The sequence below is a fragment of the Alosa sapidissima genome, chromosome 15 (assembly GCF_018492685.1).
Source record: "Alosa sapidissima isolate fAloSap1 chromosome 15, fAloSap1.pri, whole genome shotgun sequence".
In the NCBI taxonomy this organism is placed as follows: domain Eukaryota; kingdom Metazoa; phylum Chordata; class Actinopteri; order Clupeiformes; family Clupeidae; genus Alosa; species Alosa sapidissima.
The window spans coordinates 12,365,515-12,380,514 of record NC_055971.1 but is presented as its reverse complement, the minus strand read 5'-3'; the positions used below and the strand labels follow the sequence as shown (position 1 = coordinate 12,380,514).

Below are 15,000 nucleotides of genomic sequence, written 5' to 3'. Positions count from 1 at the left end.
ATCTAATCAGATATCCTCATTTATCCATCTCTCTCTCTCTCTCTGTCTTTCTCTCCTTGTTTCTGTTTTCATTTCGCAGTGTCCCCTGCAAGCCTGGTGAACGAGCACACCTGACTTCATCGGAGCCTAGCAACTGAGGCCACATTTTTCCACCCATGCGCCACCGTATCCGTGGCAACTCCTAATAACTGGCAACTGCTCACCGGCTGATGAGTCAGTCAATAAATCAGGACTTGCAGCCGGGGCAGAGGAACGAGGGAAGAGAAGAAAAAGAGAGAACAGAGAGAGAGAGAGAGAGAGAGAGAAGCAAGAGAAGTGCACTGTGTCTCCAGTCCTTCAAGCCAATGCACGGGAAAGAAGCAGACTGGATTCTTCTCTGCTGGACGATCAACTTGGATCAACCTTAACCCTTCAGCCTATATAAGTTCTTCTCAAGCAACAGTATTCGTTGTCACAGTTGAGTAATGTTCCCTGGGGGTGGAAGAAAAACAGATGTGCAAGTGATCCTAGCAAACGTGACGAACAAACACACAGAAGGTGTGGCGCATGCATAACCAGACTGGTGGTCAACACTGTTTGAAACATTCTTTAAATTGACACCGTGCACTCTGATCACGTGCTCGTAGCACAGAAATCAAACCGCCAACAGGGGCGCTGTTGAGTCCCATGTGAACTGAATTGTATGGTAGCCTAGATTCTGCTGTACTGCTCTGCTATCATGAAATATCTTTGAAGTCTTTCGTTTTTTTTATTTTTATTTTATTATTATTGCCATGAAGCATTCACTCTACGCTGTACGCATGCACCCATATTGTATGACAATCAGTTATCCCGAGCTTTACCTATATGAGTTAGAGTGAGTTAATCGCACACTGACAATTTTTTTTAGCACAGCCTTTCCTGCAGGTTAAGTCTTCCAAGCAACGTGGAAAAGGGACACCGTGCTTTCTATGCAGTGTACAGTCATCTGTAGATATGAAGGAGATACGTTTTGCTGTGTGTGTGGCATGTAAATATTTGACAGTTTGGAAGACTATGTGGAAAGGTGAGAATATGCAGTGTGTAATTGGTATGTATTTTTGCTTTACCGAGTTTTGTTCTGTGCATGAACTGTGATTTTTGTTTTCGTTTATGACAATCTTATCACCACACTATGGAAGGACTTTGCAATCAATGGTACTGCAATCAGTTGAGTTTTGAAGAATATGGAGGATGAATGTCCAAGCAGATCCTTCCCAACAATGTGATGAAAAAAAATCAGTACTGATTCTGATTATGAAGAAATAGGAAACTTTGTGAAGATGGACATGGCGTCCAAGAGTAAGAAGGACAAAATTGACTCTGGGTTGAAGAGTCTTTGTTAGAGTAACCCAAATGGTCAGCTTGCATGAATGTAGATCTAATTGCTTCAGAAGACTTTTGTAGCACATTTTTTGTATGTCCAGGAAAGGATACTGGGCTGAACACACATATCTCAAACAATTAATGCTGGTTATGACGTATACCTCTATCATTGAAATTTCACTAGAGGCATAACTTTTGCCTTACAACACAGTTTCATTGGAGCCATCATGGTGAATACTGTATTGTCCCCTCAGCACCAGCGGACCAATCAGTTGGAAGGATTTCTGTTTGTTTGATCATGGAATCATTTGTTTAAGTCCATGGTCATTTTTCAGCATGTTAGTAATATTATCAGAGTATCTGGCATTGGAATGGTAATTTTAGTGAAGGTCATATTTTCTAGTTCCCAATAATAGTATGTGGTAATACACCAGAATTCCTTGGACGTTGAAAAGGGAGTGTACCCAAATCAGTTATATCTGACTCTAGAGCAAACAGTATTACTTAGACGCTTGTTCAACCCCAGACACAAAGAAAACCTCACTGTGTAACAAGCCTGAATGGATCTGCCATGACTCAATTTAAAATGATTTTCAATTCTTTATTCTAAAATGGTTATCTACAGTTGATATTGAATTGAAGATGCATTGTCTGTGATTTGTAGAAAGGTTTCTTCAAAATGTTGCTCTACATTCCCTAGCACCAATGTAAAGACAGTTTCTAAAGGTCACTGTTGATATATTTTTTTTTGTGATGATATTTTGTCGTATCCGCTGCGGACCAACCCACTGCCAGGGACTTACTGGTTACAGCTCACAGTTTGTACTAAAACCACAAAAAGATGTGATTCCTGTTGTATTATTTTTGTATAAATATGAAAATTAATCTTTTAAAATCATTATTTATACTTGTACACAAATAACTTGATATTTCAAGTAAAGATGTTGTTTTCCAAAATGACATGTTGTTGTCCTTCTTAAAGAAACTTTTTCCTAATCTGACAGAAGAGATTGGTGCCAAGCCTTTGGTTTTTCCAAGCCTTTGGCATTCACAACTGATTTGATTTCATGTCACACTGTGGAGGTCTTTTATGACATGGGTGTTAGGAATGTGTGCCCATTGATCAGATTTAACCCCCCAACCTTTCCCAAGTGTGACAAGCACTGTTTGTATAAGTTATCTGATGGACCAAGATCCTAAGAGTACACTATGTGTCACATTGTCAATGTATGTGTGTGTGTGTGTGTGTGTGTGTGTGTGTGTGTGTGTGTGTGTGTGTGTGTTTTCAGGTGGTTGGAACAATGTACAATGCAATTCCCCGCAGCCCTTGAAGCAGCGAGCCCATTTGTCTGTTTATGGATCTTTATGGGGACTTGTATCACCGCCTGATAAGAGAACAAGTTCTAAAGTACCTGCACTTTCATAACACACCTTATTTGAACAGGAAGTGTGATTCAAACATTTCAAAAGAAGACTACGTATTGCCATGGTTTGTCCATAAATGCACTACAAAGGCTAAACTACAAAAAATAGGCTACAGTCCAAAGGCTGCATTAGCATTTGCAGTTCAAATGTCTTCTGAGCCTAGGCCTACAACCAATTCACCCTTCGCTAAGTCCCGCCCTCCTTAGTTACTGTTGCTATGCCTGACAAGCTTTAGCACCCTGCACGTCTATTACATGGGGGAGAACCGGGACTTTTCAATGAAATGTAATTTACAAAGACATCGTACCTCACTGAAAGCTAATATTTTATCACTAGCAACCTACATCTGTCCTCTGTCAAATACAGTTGGAATTTCATCGCTGAACAAAACCGTTCATGAGTTATTTAAGCAGAAGTAGAATGTGCGTTTTGTTTTATTAGACTCTCCTGGCCAGAATGAATGGAACAGACATGGGGGACGAAAGAAACATTTAAGCTATGTACTTTCCACAACTTCAATATTTGACAAGATATCATGAATGGTACTTCAAATAGGTGTTATTTTAAATAGATTGCTGATGGGCTAAACATCTTGGTGAACGTCTGTTCACCATGCAATATGCCATTTTTTATAGTTAGAACAATATGTGTTCCCAATTATATCATGTTTCTATAGTGTAACATGTTATTTTACTGTGTCTTTACGTGGGTTAGGGCACCACACATCCAAATAAGTGCCCTTCATGACCCACAGGCCTTCAGTCTCCACAGGTTAACATGGCAAAACTAGAAAAGCTTGTCAGACCCCCAATGCCTAGTGACGGGTTGCTAAGCCACGATTGGCCTGTGGCGGTTTTCGGGTGTGGCTTAGCGAAAGGTGAATTGTAATGGTGTGTGTTACTAGGACAAAAATGCTGCTAGGCTACTGGGGGTCATCCCTATGTTCTCCGGGTCCTATGTTCCCTGGGTTCTATGTTCCCTGCTCGGGGTTAGGGTTAGGATTAGGGTTATGGTTAGGGTTTTAAAAAAAGGGTCCTATGTTCCCCGGTCCCTAACATAGGACCCAGGGAAAATATGACCCGGGGAACATAGGTACACTCCCGGCTACTGCTAACTGTGTTGGGTTTATGACCACTGACCAAGATAATCCCAACAACTATTGCTTTTTCTGCTTGACCACAGACAACTATTCCTACTTTAACTCTCTAATACTACAACCTCTGCTTGTAAATACTGCTCCTAATACCGTCTCCATGTCAAACAGTATTTCTTCAAGTCATTCCCATGGGTGTCCCACTGTCATTTACTTTATGACACTGGCACTGACTAGCCTAGATCTTCAAATGAAAACACTAAAAATACACCACCTGTCCATCCTAGTTGATTAGAATTTTTATTATTATTATTAGTTTGTTTTAGTTTTTTTTTTTAAGAATAAAATGTGAAGAATTCCATGATGAAATGTGTGGTGTTCACCGGAGGGAAACTTCAACATGGGAGTCTGTGTCATCCCTCCCCTGTGCTGCTCTCCTCCCAGTCTGGGAAAACAGTCCAGACATCACTTCATAAGAACACAACAAAATCAAATCAGAAGATCCCCCTTGTGTGGTCGGAAAATCGTTTGGGAATCGCGTCAGAATGGTGCCGTTGACCCGAGTGCCACTGTGCATGGGGTGCCAGAGATTATTTCCCTGTGTTTTCTGGTGACAACCATCAAAAACGAGGCCTTCCATGCAATTCCATTGAGTGAACATACTGTGTTGTTAAATGTTACCAGCTTTCTAAGAACAGGCAAAACTCACAGGGATGCATACGAAAGGTAAATGCACAGTATGGACGAGTGAATAGTCATGGCTTTTTCTCTATACAAATATGAACCTTCCATGGGCTTAGTCCCCCTCAGATACCCTTGAATGATTCCCTCTTTGTTAGCTTAGATAAACACTACCCGTGACTGGCACAGCAACAAATGCGAAGTTAGGCTGTAAATCTAAATTTTAAGGGCTTTCACTGAACGTAAAAATTCAATGCAAAAATCGTTCTTAGTATAGTGTGATTTTAAGTGTTTTGGCACTGGCTTCATATAATTTACATTGATCTGATTTTGCAGACTGTATTACATTTGACATTCTGCAAAGAAATGGGTAATAATTTACTTTGATTTATAATATGCCCTACATCATCGATATATCGATATTTTACTAAATGGAAATACTGACTCATCTCTGAAGACTGCTTGTATTGTAATCTGTTACAGTCGTCATCTATTTATTTAGTTTGAGGTCCGAAAAGGTCTACCTATATGTTAAGGAGTTCACTGTTCAATATTGCATCATCATTTTATGACTGTATGAACACCTTATCACTGAAACATTTTCTTTAATCTTGCTATTTATGGGTCAGTATAATCTGACATTGTTTGCTTTCTATATAAGAGCCTTTTATTCAGTACTTGAAGCAAATTGTACCTTATGGCCAAACTGACTGGACATTCATGTACAGGGAAGTCTAAGGGAATCAACTGATTTACTGTCATCCTGGGGAGCTTGTGGTAATGTGGTTTTCCAAACACACAATGTTGTGTCCAAGCTGTTTTGACCCAGGCAAGTCACACCCTGAAAGGACAGTTGCCCATAGCTATGAAAGAGTGCATCCTGCTGGGCCAATTCTTGTAATCCAATGATGTCGCTCTGTGTGTCTGTCAATGAGTCCTTTGATTTTGCTCCTGGGGAGCCACTAAAGATCTTACTGCAGGCCCTTTTTTAACTGCAGCTCCCCTGAAAAGAAAATAGGCTCTATGAGTGGAAGGTTCAGAGCCAGAGACCCCAGCTTATTAGCATCCTTTAAGGAGACACAGGGGAGTTTACAATACAACGCATTCGTCCAGAACATGTCTGTGGGTCATAGAGGCCTTTAGCAGCAGCCTTTTGTGATGACCTTTTTTTGTGAGTATCTGTGTTGAACAGACTGTGTTTGAAAACGGAGGGAAAGACATGGCTGATTGAAGAGTTTTTTTTTTTTTTTTTCAAAAATGTTCAGGATGGATTTGACACTCATTTGTCTTACGCCACAACATGTTTTTTTTATGGTGTGGCAATGTCTGACCTGTAAAAGTTTTATTGTGTTGTGTCATGTGGTGTTACAATATTACACCACTGTTTGCAATATGACCGAAATAAAAAAAAAGAACAACCACAGTTTCAATACCATTTTTGTTGTCATGAGTCTTTTGAAATGTGATCATGTATTCACCCATCTTTTCCAATATGGTCATGTATTCATTTAGTGAGTGTGAAGATGCTGATGGTTTAATCAAGTCACCATAAAGGATGAGAACAGATGCTTCACATCAATGTTAGTTATCAATAATTTATTGTGATTAACCTTTGTTAACCAAATCCACTTTCACTGTCTCATCTTTCATGCTGTCACCAAGGGAATTCTGGTTAAGAAAAACTTGGGTTAATGACCAACCCTTATATTGTTATTTGATGTCGCTGAATTCAAGGGGTTTTCTTAAAACAAAAGGAGGGAAACTTGAGGGAAAGTTCTGTAATGTAACAGAACATAAGAGAGCATTTGTGTAAAACTGACACTGTTTTTTTTTTTAATCCTTTTTTTACTTCTGTAGATCAAAAGTATAGAGTAGAGTCCATGGCTACAGAAGTACAGCCCTACTGTATGCTTGGTCTCATTCCAAGAGGAGGAGGGAGGGGGGGTCAGCGGTGGGATCCGGACAAGGTCACAGAGGTCAACATGAAGCGCAAGTCGGGTACGGGGGTCGGTGCGAGAGAGGACAGAGGGGTAGCACAAAGGGACAGAAAATGGAAGTATCCTGGTGAATGCCGCTGCGTGTTTAGCAGGCCAGGGAGAATGGGTGCTACATCAACTCCAGCTGAGCCCCAAAGGGTTAACGGATAGGGCTGCCCAGCAGGGGTCAGGGGTCAGGAGGCCGCTCTCTGCCAGGACTAATTGGCCACACCGTTTCAAACTGATACCAGGGGACTTTTCTGTGTAGCACTGTGCCATGCATTAGCAGGAAACACATAAGTGAACAGATAATTCACTTAGTATATCAGTGAACAGATAATTTGTGATGATATTGGCTTATAAAGAAAACCAAAAAAAATATCTGTGTAACAACTGTGTAACATCTGTGTGCAAACACAGCAAATAAGATATGATATTATAATGAATAATGATGATAATATTATTATTAATGAGGATGTGGTTTGCCAGAGCCGGAAATCTGTCCACAGGTTTGTTTGCTTCAACTATCTGTAGAGGTGTGTACTCAAAGGAAAATATTTTGTCAACTTGGCTCCGGTTTGGAGTCTAATAGGTATACGCTGCTCAGAAAGTCAGTGCAGTAAATCAGATCATTAAGTCTGAGCACCGACACAAATTATTTAATGCATCAATCAGCCTGTAAAAATGTAAGGCAAGTCCTCAGTGAAAAGGCTATGCAAATTAACAAGCCATAAATGCCACATTTAAAGTGAAAATGAGACTGATGTTGCCACTTCACAAAACCCCTTCACCAAACAGGACAACAGACAAATCCTACATATTGTTGATCAAATTTAGAATTCACTAAAAGAACACTAATAAAACACACTTTTGTAAAATACAACCCATACAAACGGACCTCATAGACATGAACAAAAACCTTGACACCTCACAAAGATTTACAAGCTCACTGAATATCTTTGAGTTGACCAGGTATTAGGTCAAATGACTCACATGGGTGCACCAAGAATCAATCTTCCACTCTACAGAGAGCTAAAGAGCGAAGACACCAGAATGAGAATAGACTCTTTTTCTCTGTAGTGAGGGGGGGGGGGGGGGTCGAGGTCATTGTTCCCAAATGGAGGCAAATGATATGCGGCCATTCTCTGGCTTTCAGGCCGGGGAGACTGATCATATGGTACTCAGGGATTTCTGACGGCAGCAGTCACTGTGCTGGTGCCACCATGGGGCCGATGCTGCCGGGGCGCTGTGATTTATGGAGATTGGTGAGAAGCTCTGGGTGGGTTTCCGAGTTAATTTTTATCCAACTCTACATGCCACTTGGTGGCCTGCTGGAAGAGGGATCTGGCCCAACCAACCCCCCCCCACACAGATTCACCTCATTACAAAACTTTGGAACATCTGTGAAACTCTCTGAGTGAAGGCATTTGTGTGAGCAGTGTAACTCCATGTCAGATAAAGGCTTCAATTATGTTTTTGGATATCTTTTGATGGTCATCAGTACCGGTCCTAATATAATCGTTTTTTTTTTCTGATATAGGGGCAAAAAATCACTTATATATACATGTACAAATCTTACCTGAGGCAAATGTTTAAATACTTTCCCTGATATAGGGGGCAGAAATAACTATGATATGGTAATATGTTGAGTTCAGCAAAAAAGGCTCGACAGTCATAAATCTAAAAGCAACAAATCCTCCTCATGCATTCGTCCAACCCCACTTCCATCAGCACATGCAGTGAAATGATAATCACTGACAGCCGCTGTATAAATGAACAGCATCATTAGCATCAGTGTGGTCTTTACATGCGGTTCTCCTCGCAAGTGATCTATGCATGGGAGAGGAGCCAGTGATGGATGGCACAGGAGTTTATTATTGTGTTCATACAGCTGTAATTCTCACAGAACAAGACTCAGAACACAAAGAAAGCATAGTGTGTCCCTTTCAACTCTGCCTCATGGGCCACGGCAGCTGATGAAATTTATGATATGGGACACACAAAAACTAAAATGGCCCAATTATCTTATAAAGATGTTAGGTGATTCTAAGAAAAACACTCCGGCTATTAGGCCTGCTGTTAATCTTACTAATCACTCAAATTAGACTGTCACTTAAGTTATTTGATTTTATTTCAGTAAATTCAACAGTTCAGAAATAAATGCACCGTGGTTGTCAGTGGTTTTCAGTTCACTGCATGTGTTGATAAAAGTGGGGTGGACCGAATGCATAACTAGGATTTGTTGAGTTTGGAGTGGATTGTTCTTTCCTTTATTTTTACGTTCTTAATGTTTATTTATAGTATAGCATACTGATGTGTTTTGGGTTTAGGCCTTTGTTTGATGATAACAGAAAGAGAAATATGAATTAAAGACACAGGTGAATTGCATATGTTTAACAAATGGATATGTGTTTATGCTGCTTTAATAAAACCATGACTTTACCAAGAATCTCTCAATAGCTCACAGGCCTACCTGAGATGCATTGAATAACTAAACATAATGGCGCCATCATGTGGATGAAATTGGTTAATGCCTGTCATTGTAGTGGATCACTGTAGTGGATCAAAGGGGCGTGATGATGGTGACTCAACATTTGACTGTATCAGCATTTTACCAATTTCAGAATAATTGTGGTGCTAATATAGAAAAATAATGTATTGTGCACACTGCTTGTGCAATTGTTGTACTATGTATAACAGCAGATACAAAGACTACAATAAAAAAAAAAAAAAAAAAAAAAAAAATATATATATATATATATATATATATATATAGGTAGGTAGGATGCATGAATGCTATTCGTGACATTTGTTCAGATTTGAATTATAAAATTGTTTTGAGGAGAATAAACAAGTCATTCTTATCAAAACATATGACCCGGAAGTATGTGTGACGTTTGTGTCGATGACGTCATCCATAGATTTGTTTCGCTAAGATGGCGCTACGGCCCGGATCAGGGGGAGGTGGCAGGTACAATTTTTTTTTTTTATCAATTTATGTTGTAGTTACTGATTATTATACGACTCTATACGTCCCGGTATGAATATACAATAACCCGTGTGTGTGTTACAACTAAATATTGTATCTTTGCTAATGACAGATTTGGGTACAGCGTAGCACAGCATAGCTGGGTGATTGCTAGCTAGCCAATGTAGCTGTCATCCCCAGCTACCTAGCCAGCCACAGTATTTGACTGGTCTAAAATAATGTTACATTAGCAATGCTAGCTACCATTTAAAAGCGAAAATCCTTGTATGCCTACCTTAGCTAGTTTTCTGTTGTGGGATTACCTCGTATATTCTTATTTGTCACCATTGATGTCATTCGTGTTTAGTTAAGAAACCTGACGTTAGTGACTCGTTCGATTCCCTGATTGCACCTGTAACGTTATCCATCCCGAACAAACTGCTATCGATAGCTTGCATCACATTATAGTAGCTAACCGTAGCTAGCTGTCTTGGTTATTGATGTAATTGCACATTGTCCCTTGCGATTAACAGATCATTGGCATTTCTTTAGCCAATCATGTGTATGAGGGTTTAGGAATTACATATTTGATGTCACAGCTCTTGGCATAAATTCATCAGATGTATCTCAAGGCAGCCTAATCCGTTACAGTGACAGGTGTCCACATTGGGTTACGTCTGAATGTAATGTTAGCCAATTTACCTAATTAGTTAACCTTACCGTCATCTAGATATCCTTCCACACATCAGACAAAGACAGTTTGGTTTCATCATGAGATCATCATGGCCTGGCAGCTTTTTTGGCTCTCCCTTGAATAGTTTAAGCTTGCGTTAACGTTACTGTTGATATTTTGTTCTCGTGCTTAATCCTTGTCTTAGTCTGTCAAATATGCGCTGTCACCAACTAATTTGATCGTCTTACCATCATACCGTCTTATCATCAGTGTGGGGGCCACACCAACCTTAACATTAGCTGGCAGGTCTTTCAATCACATCTGCCATGTAATGCAATACCTGTGAAGCCAGTGAATAGACTAGGGTGCTCGTTGTAATACAGTAACCTTATGTAAATTGCATTGAAGGTAGAAAAAATACAGAAATGTTATGTATATCTAGAGACGAATCTTTGGTATAGCCTACTGGCCCTGCACAGAGATACAACAAGATGACAGTAGCATCCAACCAGATGGGATTGCCAGTGGGCAAGATACCTCAGCCAGATTCAACCATTTGATATGGTTCCACGAGGGCCATGTGGGAGAGCATTTACACTAAATATGATCACTTGATAGTACTGTCAAACTCAGTCAAGCAGCCCAGAATTGCAGTGCCCTTTGCCTTTCTGAAAAAAAAGTTTTTAAAAAAATCCTGTGCTTCTATTTCTCCAGCTCCTAAATCCATCTGCTTCTCCTGTTTCTTTGAGTTTGTGTGCTCATCTCATACATAGCTGAGGCACAGCCATACTGCTGAGACGTGCCTGTGAGGCCCTGCATGCCCCTGGCTGTGGGGATCACACCAGATCTCCTGGCTATGATGAAAAGGCCTCCTTCATTACTTTTTCATAGCCGGGGCCTCTGCCACCACTGAACCGTGTGAATAATGCATGGATGTCTGGTGTCGGTGGAGGATGCAGGTAACATTGATACCTGACACCTGAGACCGGGACCATTTCATTTGAAAGGAATTCTGGAGATGCCTAAGAGCAGGCAGCCTCGGATTGTCTTCCTAATGAAATGAATCAAAGCAGCGACGCTATGCTTTTAGTATGGGCGGGAGGCGGCGTATTGTGGTTCTTGGCTCTGTTTCATTAGAAAGCAACCACTTCCTTGCCAATTGGCTCCTTCCAGAGGGAGACGATGAGGTCTCGGGTCCGGTCCTCTCTGTGTGATGCTAACCTCTTGCCCAGGCTTTTGAAATAGGGCAGTGTGTGTGTGTGTGTGTGTGTGTGTGTGTGTGAAGCAGCAGTCTGCACGAGTAGTACAGCTCGTCCAGTGACATCAGAGCCTTCTGTTATCTTACGGATTAGAGCGGCCCGTATGTCCAGTCTGCCATCAACCTAATGTCCAGTGCTGTCGCCCTGGTGACCAGCAGGTCACTGGTCCACGTGGCCTACTCAGTGACAGATGATTAAAAAAAAATAAAAAATGGGTATGAACAACTCACAAGTCAATCCATATGTCCTGTTACAACAGTCAAATCAGAACATTTTTCAGGATTGTCATTCTAACTAGTATTATTCAGTTCTCTAAGTGGTTTTTATATTGTGTTTTGTGTTCATTTATTTGTTATTTCTGTACTACAACAATGGCCTACTGCAGGGATTGGGCTAGTAATATCTGGCACCTTTTGTTATTAACTTTTTGTGCATAACACGCTATGGTAAGCCTCTGTGTTTTCCTGATTTTCTTCCTTTAATTCTCCTGGTTGTATCCTCAGATGACTCAACGGCCTATTTGTGACAGATCACAGCTAGCCGTGCTGCTCAGAAGCCAGGGCCTCTAGGGTGCTTAGTCTGCTGTGTGATCTTACACACACACACACACACAGACACACACACACACACACGCGCACACAGACAGAGACACAGACCGCTGCTCTCTCTCCCTCGCTGAGTCATTATCCCCAGTCTCAGAAAAGAGCTGTCACGCCACCTTTCCTTGTCTTTTTAATACCTTGTTGTCTTGCGGTGTTGATGTCAACTTTTTTAGGAGCGATCTCAGGTGGTCCGGAACCACAGTGCTGTCAGACAGGTAGGGCAGGGCAGTGTTTTCCACTGTGTGAGAGATAGAGAGAAAGAGATAGAGAGAGAGAACTATAAGAGAATGTGAACCCTATCGTTGCAGCTGAGGTGGGATTTCGAGGTGGAAAATGTTGATGCGTTAAATAGGGCATTTTGTTCTAAACCGTTCTTTTCGTATGATGTCTCTGCCGCCACCGAATTCAAGGCCTGAGAACAGACTGTAGCGAGTCTGTTTTTAGCATCAAGGAAAACCGCAGTTGTGCTGCTGTATTCAGCTGCATGTGGAATTAAAGGCACACTATGCAGGTTTTTTAGCTTAATATGCAAGTTTTTTCGCTTAATTTACCTTCATTTAACAGCTTCAGTGTCATTGGAATGGTTATATGACTTTTTTCGGGTTGAATGGTGGCCGTCTCGCTTCCCCCCTAGCGCCTGTGAGCGGAAAAACCACCCTTGCAACTGTCGGCTGGCGGGCCGACGGCCTCAGTGTCAGGAAATATAACAAGTGTAACGAATTGCTTTACTGCATTCAAATACACATACACGCCAGGCACCGGCTAGAAAAAGGTAGCAATGGAGTTTCTCAGACATTCATCATGACAAAGCCAGTGAAAAAGAAGCGAAACCCGAGAAAACAGTAAGGAAATTGCCAATACTGCATAGTTTACCTTTAACCTTCCTGCTAAATCTAGTGCTGAACATTAACAGTCCTCCATATGGATGAATAAAATGGAAATGCATAATTATAGTAAATACCGGTAAATGCATGTATTATAATAATAAATTAAGACAATCTACTAACAGAAGACGGTGAAGTGTGTGTGTTATATAGTGCTTGTTGGCACCTACCGTCAGACCTGTAAGGATTTATCACAGGTTCTTCGCCCCCTGCCAGTGTGATATGGCTTCTCCCTAACAAGGCCCTGTACCCACTCTGTCCCAAGGGTGTTCCTTTACACAGGGGCATGGCTGCGGTGGCACTGGGGTCCAGGGTCTGGTCATTCCTACTGCTACTGTTCCTGCACCTTAATAAGATGTTGCTAGCCTCTGCTGCTAACCCTGAACACCCATACACATTTATCCTTCCTACATAAGGAGAGATGGCAGGAGAAAATAATTATTTATGACAATCAAAAATAGGCATGGAAGTAAACATGGGCATCAATAATGGATGTTGTCACAGACAAAATGAGCCTGCCTAGTGTGTATAAGTACTGTAGGTGGCTAGTTGCTCTAGTTGGGACATGACCAACCGTAATCTGTTTAATCTGAGTTTAAACCACCAGCCCAGAATTTTCCTCTGTATTCATAAGAAGACTTCAAAGCCCTGCATGGTGTGATGGGTCCATGCGATGGGACAAGTCTTAAAATAGCCTCAGGATATTTTGAATTCTCTTTCTGAGAATAAATAGCAGATGTGATTGTGCTTTGTTCTACTTGTAGCCATAGCCTGTTTTACTTCAAGTCGCGCAGCACCACAGCCAACTGTTGCTCCTAGAGACACCGCAGAGAGAGACAGAGAGACAGACAGCAGTAGTAGATAGAGCACTTGAGTCATATTTCCCCACGAACACCACACGTGTTAAATAATTAAGGCTCTTTTTGGGGCAGGTAGGCAGAGGGGCCTGCATGTTTAATGAGAGGCATCTCATGTTTACAAGCGCGACTCGTGCTCATGCAGAGACAGAGACAGAGAGAGAAAGAAAGAGAGAGAGAGAGAGAGAGAGAGCTCAGCGGGCCGTCCTCTCTCTCCTCATCAGCCGCAGCCCCATCACCTTTCTGATCAGCACGCCTGTGACGTCTCACCCAGTGTCCTGCTGGGCCTGTGTGTGTGTGTGTGTGTGTGTGTGTGTGTGTGTGTGTGTACGGTTCAGCTGTCTGACATTTCAGAGTAGCTGTGACAAGAGACCCCCCCCCCCTCTCTCTCTCACTGACACAGTTGATGGTGCTCAGTGCCTAATCTTCTTCCTTAATCCACCATGTTATTTATTTATTTGTTTATTATATGAGGCGCGTGGGAGGGGAGTGGTAAAGAAAACAGATAATGACTTCTGCAGATGTCATGGAAGCCCGTCGTGTCGGAATGCTTTTCCTAGGCACACAGAAATACATAGGAGACTGTCTCACATCCAGTCACGTAGCATTAAAGCTGAAAAGAAAAGGCCAACTAGACTGTTGGGGTTTCATTTTGTTTGTAGTGGTTTCAAGCTAACCATCAGTTGGTGTCATGAGCTAGTTGCGTCAGGAATACAAATTGAGAAGTGAATGCAGAAATGCTTGCATGATTCACACATGTTGATTCCCTACCATGTGACCTCACCCATCCTAACAGTGATTATTTAATTAGTGTATTATTTTGTCAGTGCAGTGCTTCAGTTCCGTCACATAATATGCATTGAGCTCTGTTGCGATTATGGTTCAAATTGTTCTTCCTTTGCCCCTTTGTAAAGTAGGACAGGGGGTCTATGGTGCTGGAATGTGTCATATCTTCTGTCTGACGTTTGTTGTCTGAACATAAAACAACTGCAGTCTCTTCAGAGCTCATTAGACATCTCTGTCACTGCCCGCAACAGGCCCTTTCCATTTATATCGTCCAGTTGAACCATTAAGAATCACATTAAAATGGACCCAACCCTATTTTGCGTGAGGGGATTTCCACAGACCAACCAGCTTCATTCCAGAGAGAGAGTGAGTTCTAGAATCCTCGACCACAGCGTCGCTCCTCGAGTTGTGTATCCTCTTAGCATAAATCCCTTCCTGGCGTTTGCATCCAC

At 41.6% G+C, this 15,000-nt stretch overlaps 2 protein-coding genes across 13 annotated transcripts in view; both read left to right on the top strand.

Moving 5' to 3' along the window:
• Nucleotides 1-2,304, top strand: part of hnf1ba (HNF1 homeobox Ba) — a 19,237-nt gene extending 16,933 nt beyond the window's left edge. For all 5 annotated transcript variants that reach the window (XM_042064409.1, XM_042064408.1, XM_042064407.1 and 2 more), the window contains one exon: nucleotides 80-2,304. In XM_042064409.1, the coding sequence (XP_041920343.1) occupies nucleotides 80-100 (21 nt within the window). In that variant the 3' untranslated portion in view covers nucleotides 101-2,304. The remainder of the gene's footprint in view (nucleotides 1-79) is intronic.
• Nucleotides 2,305-9,431: 7,127 nt separating this feature from the next.
• The window catches only part of synrg (synergin, gamma), a 55,237-nt gene continuing 49,668 nt past the window's right edge, over nucleotides 9,432-15,000 (top strand). For all 8 annotated transcript variants that reach the window (XM_042062843.1, XM_042062842.1, XM_042062841.1 and 5 more), the window contains exon 1: nucleotides 9,432-9,490. In XM_042062843.1, coding sequence (XP_041918777.1) covers nucleotides 9,456-9,490 — 35 coding nt within the window. In that variant the 5' untranslated portion in view covers nucleotides 9,432-9,455. The remainder of the gene's footprint in view (nucleotides 9,491-15,000) is intronic.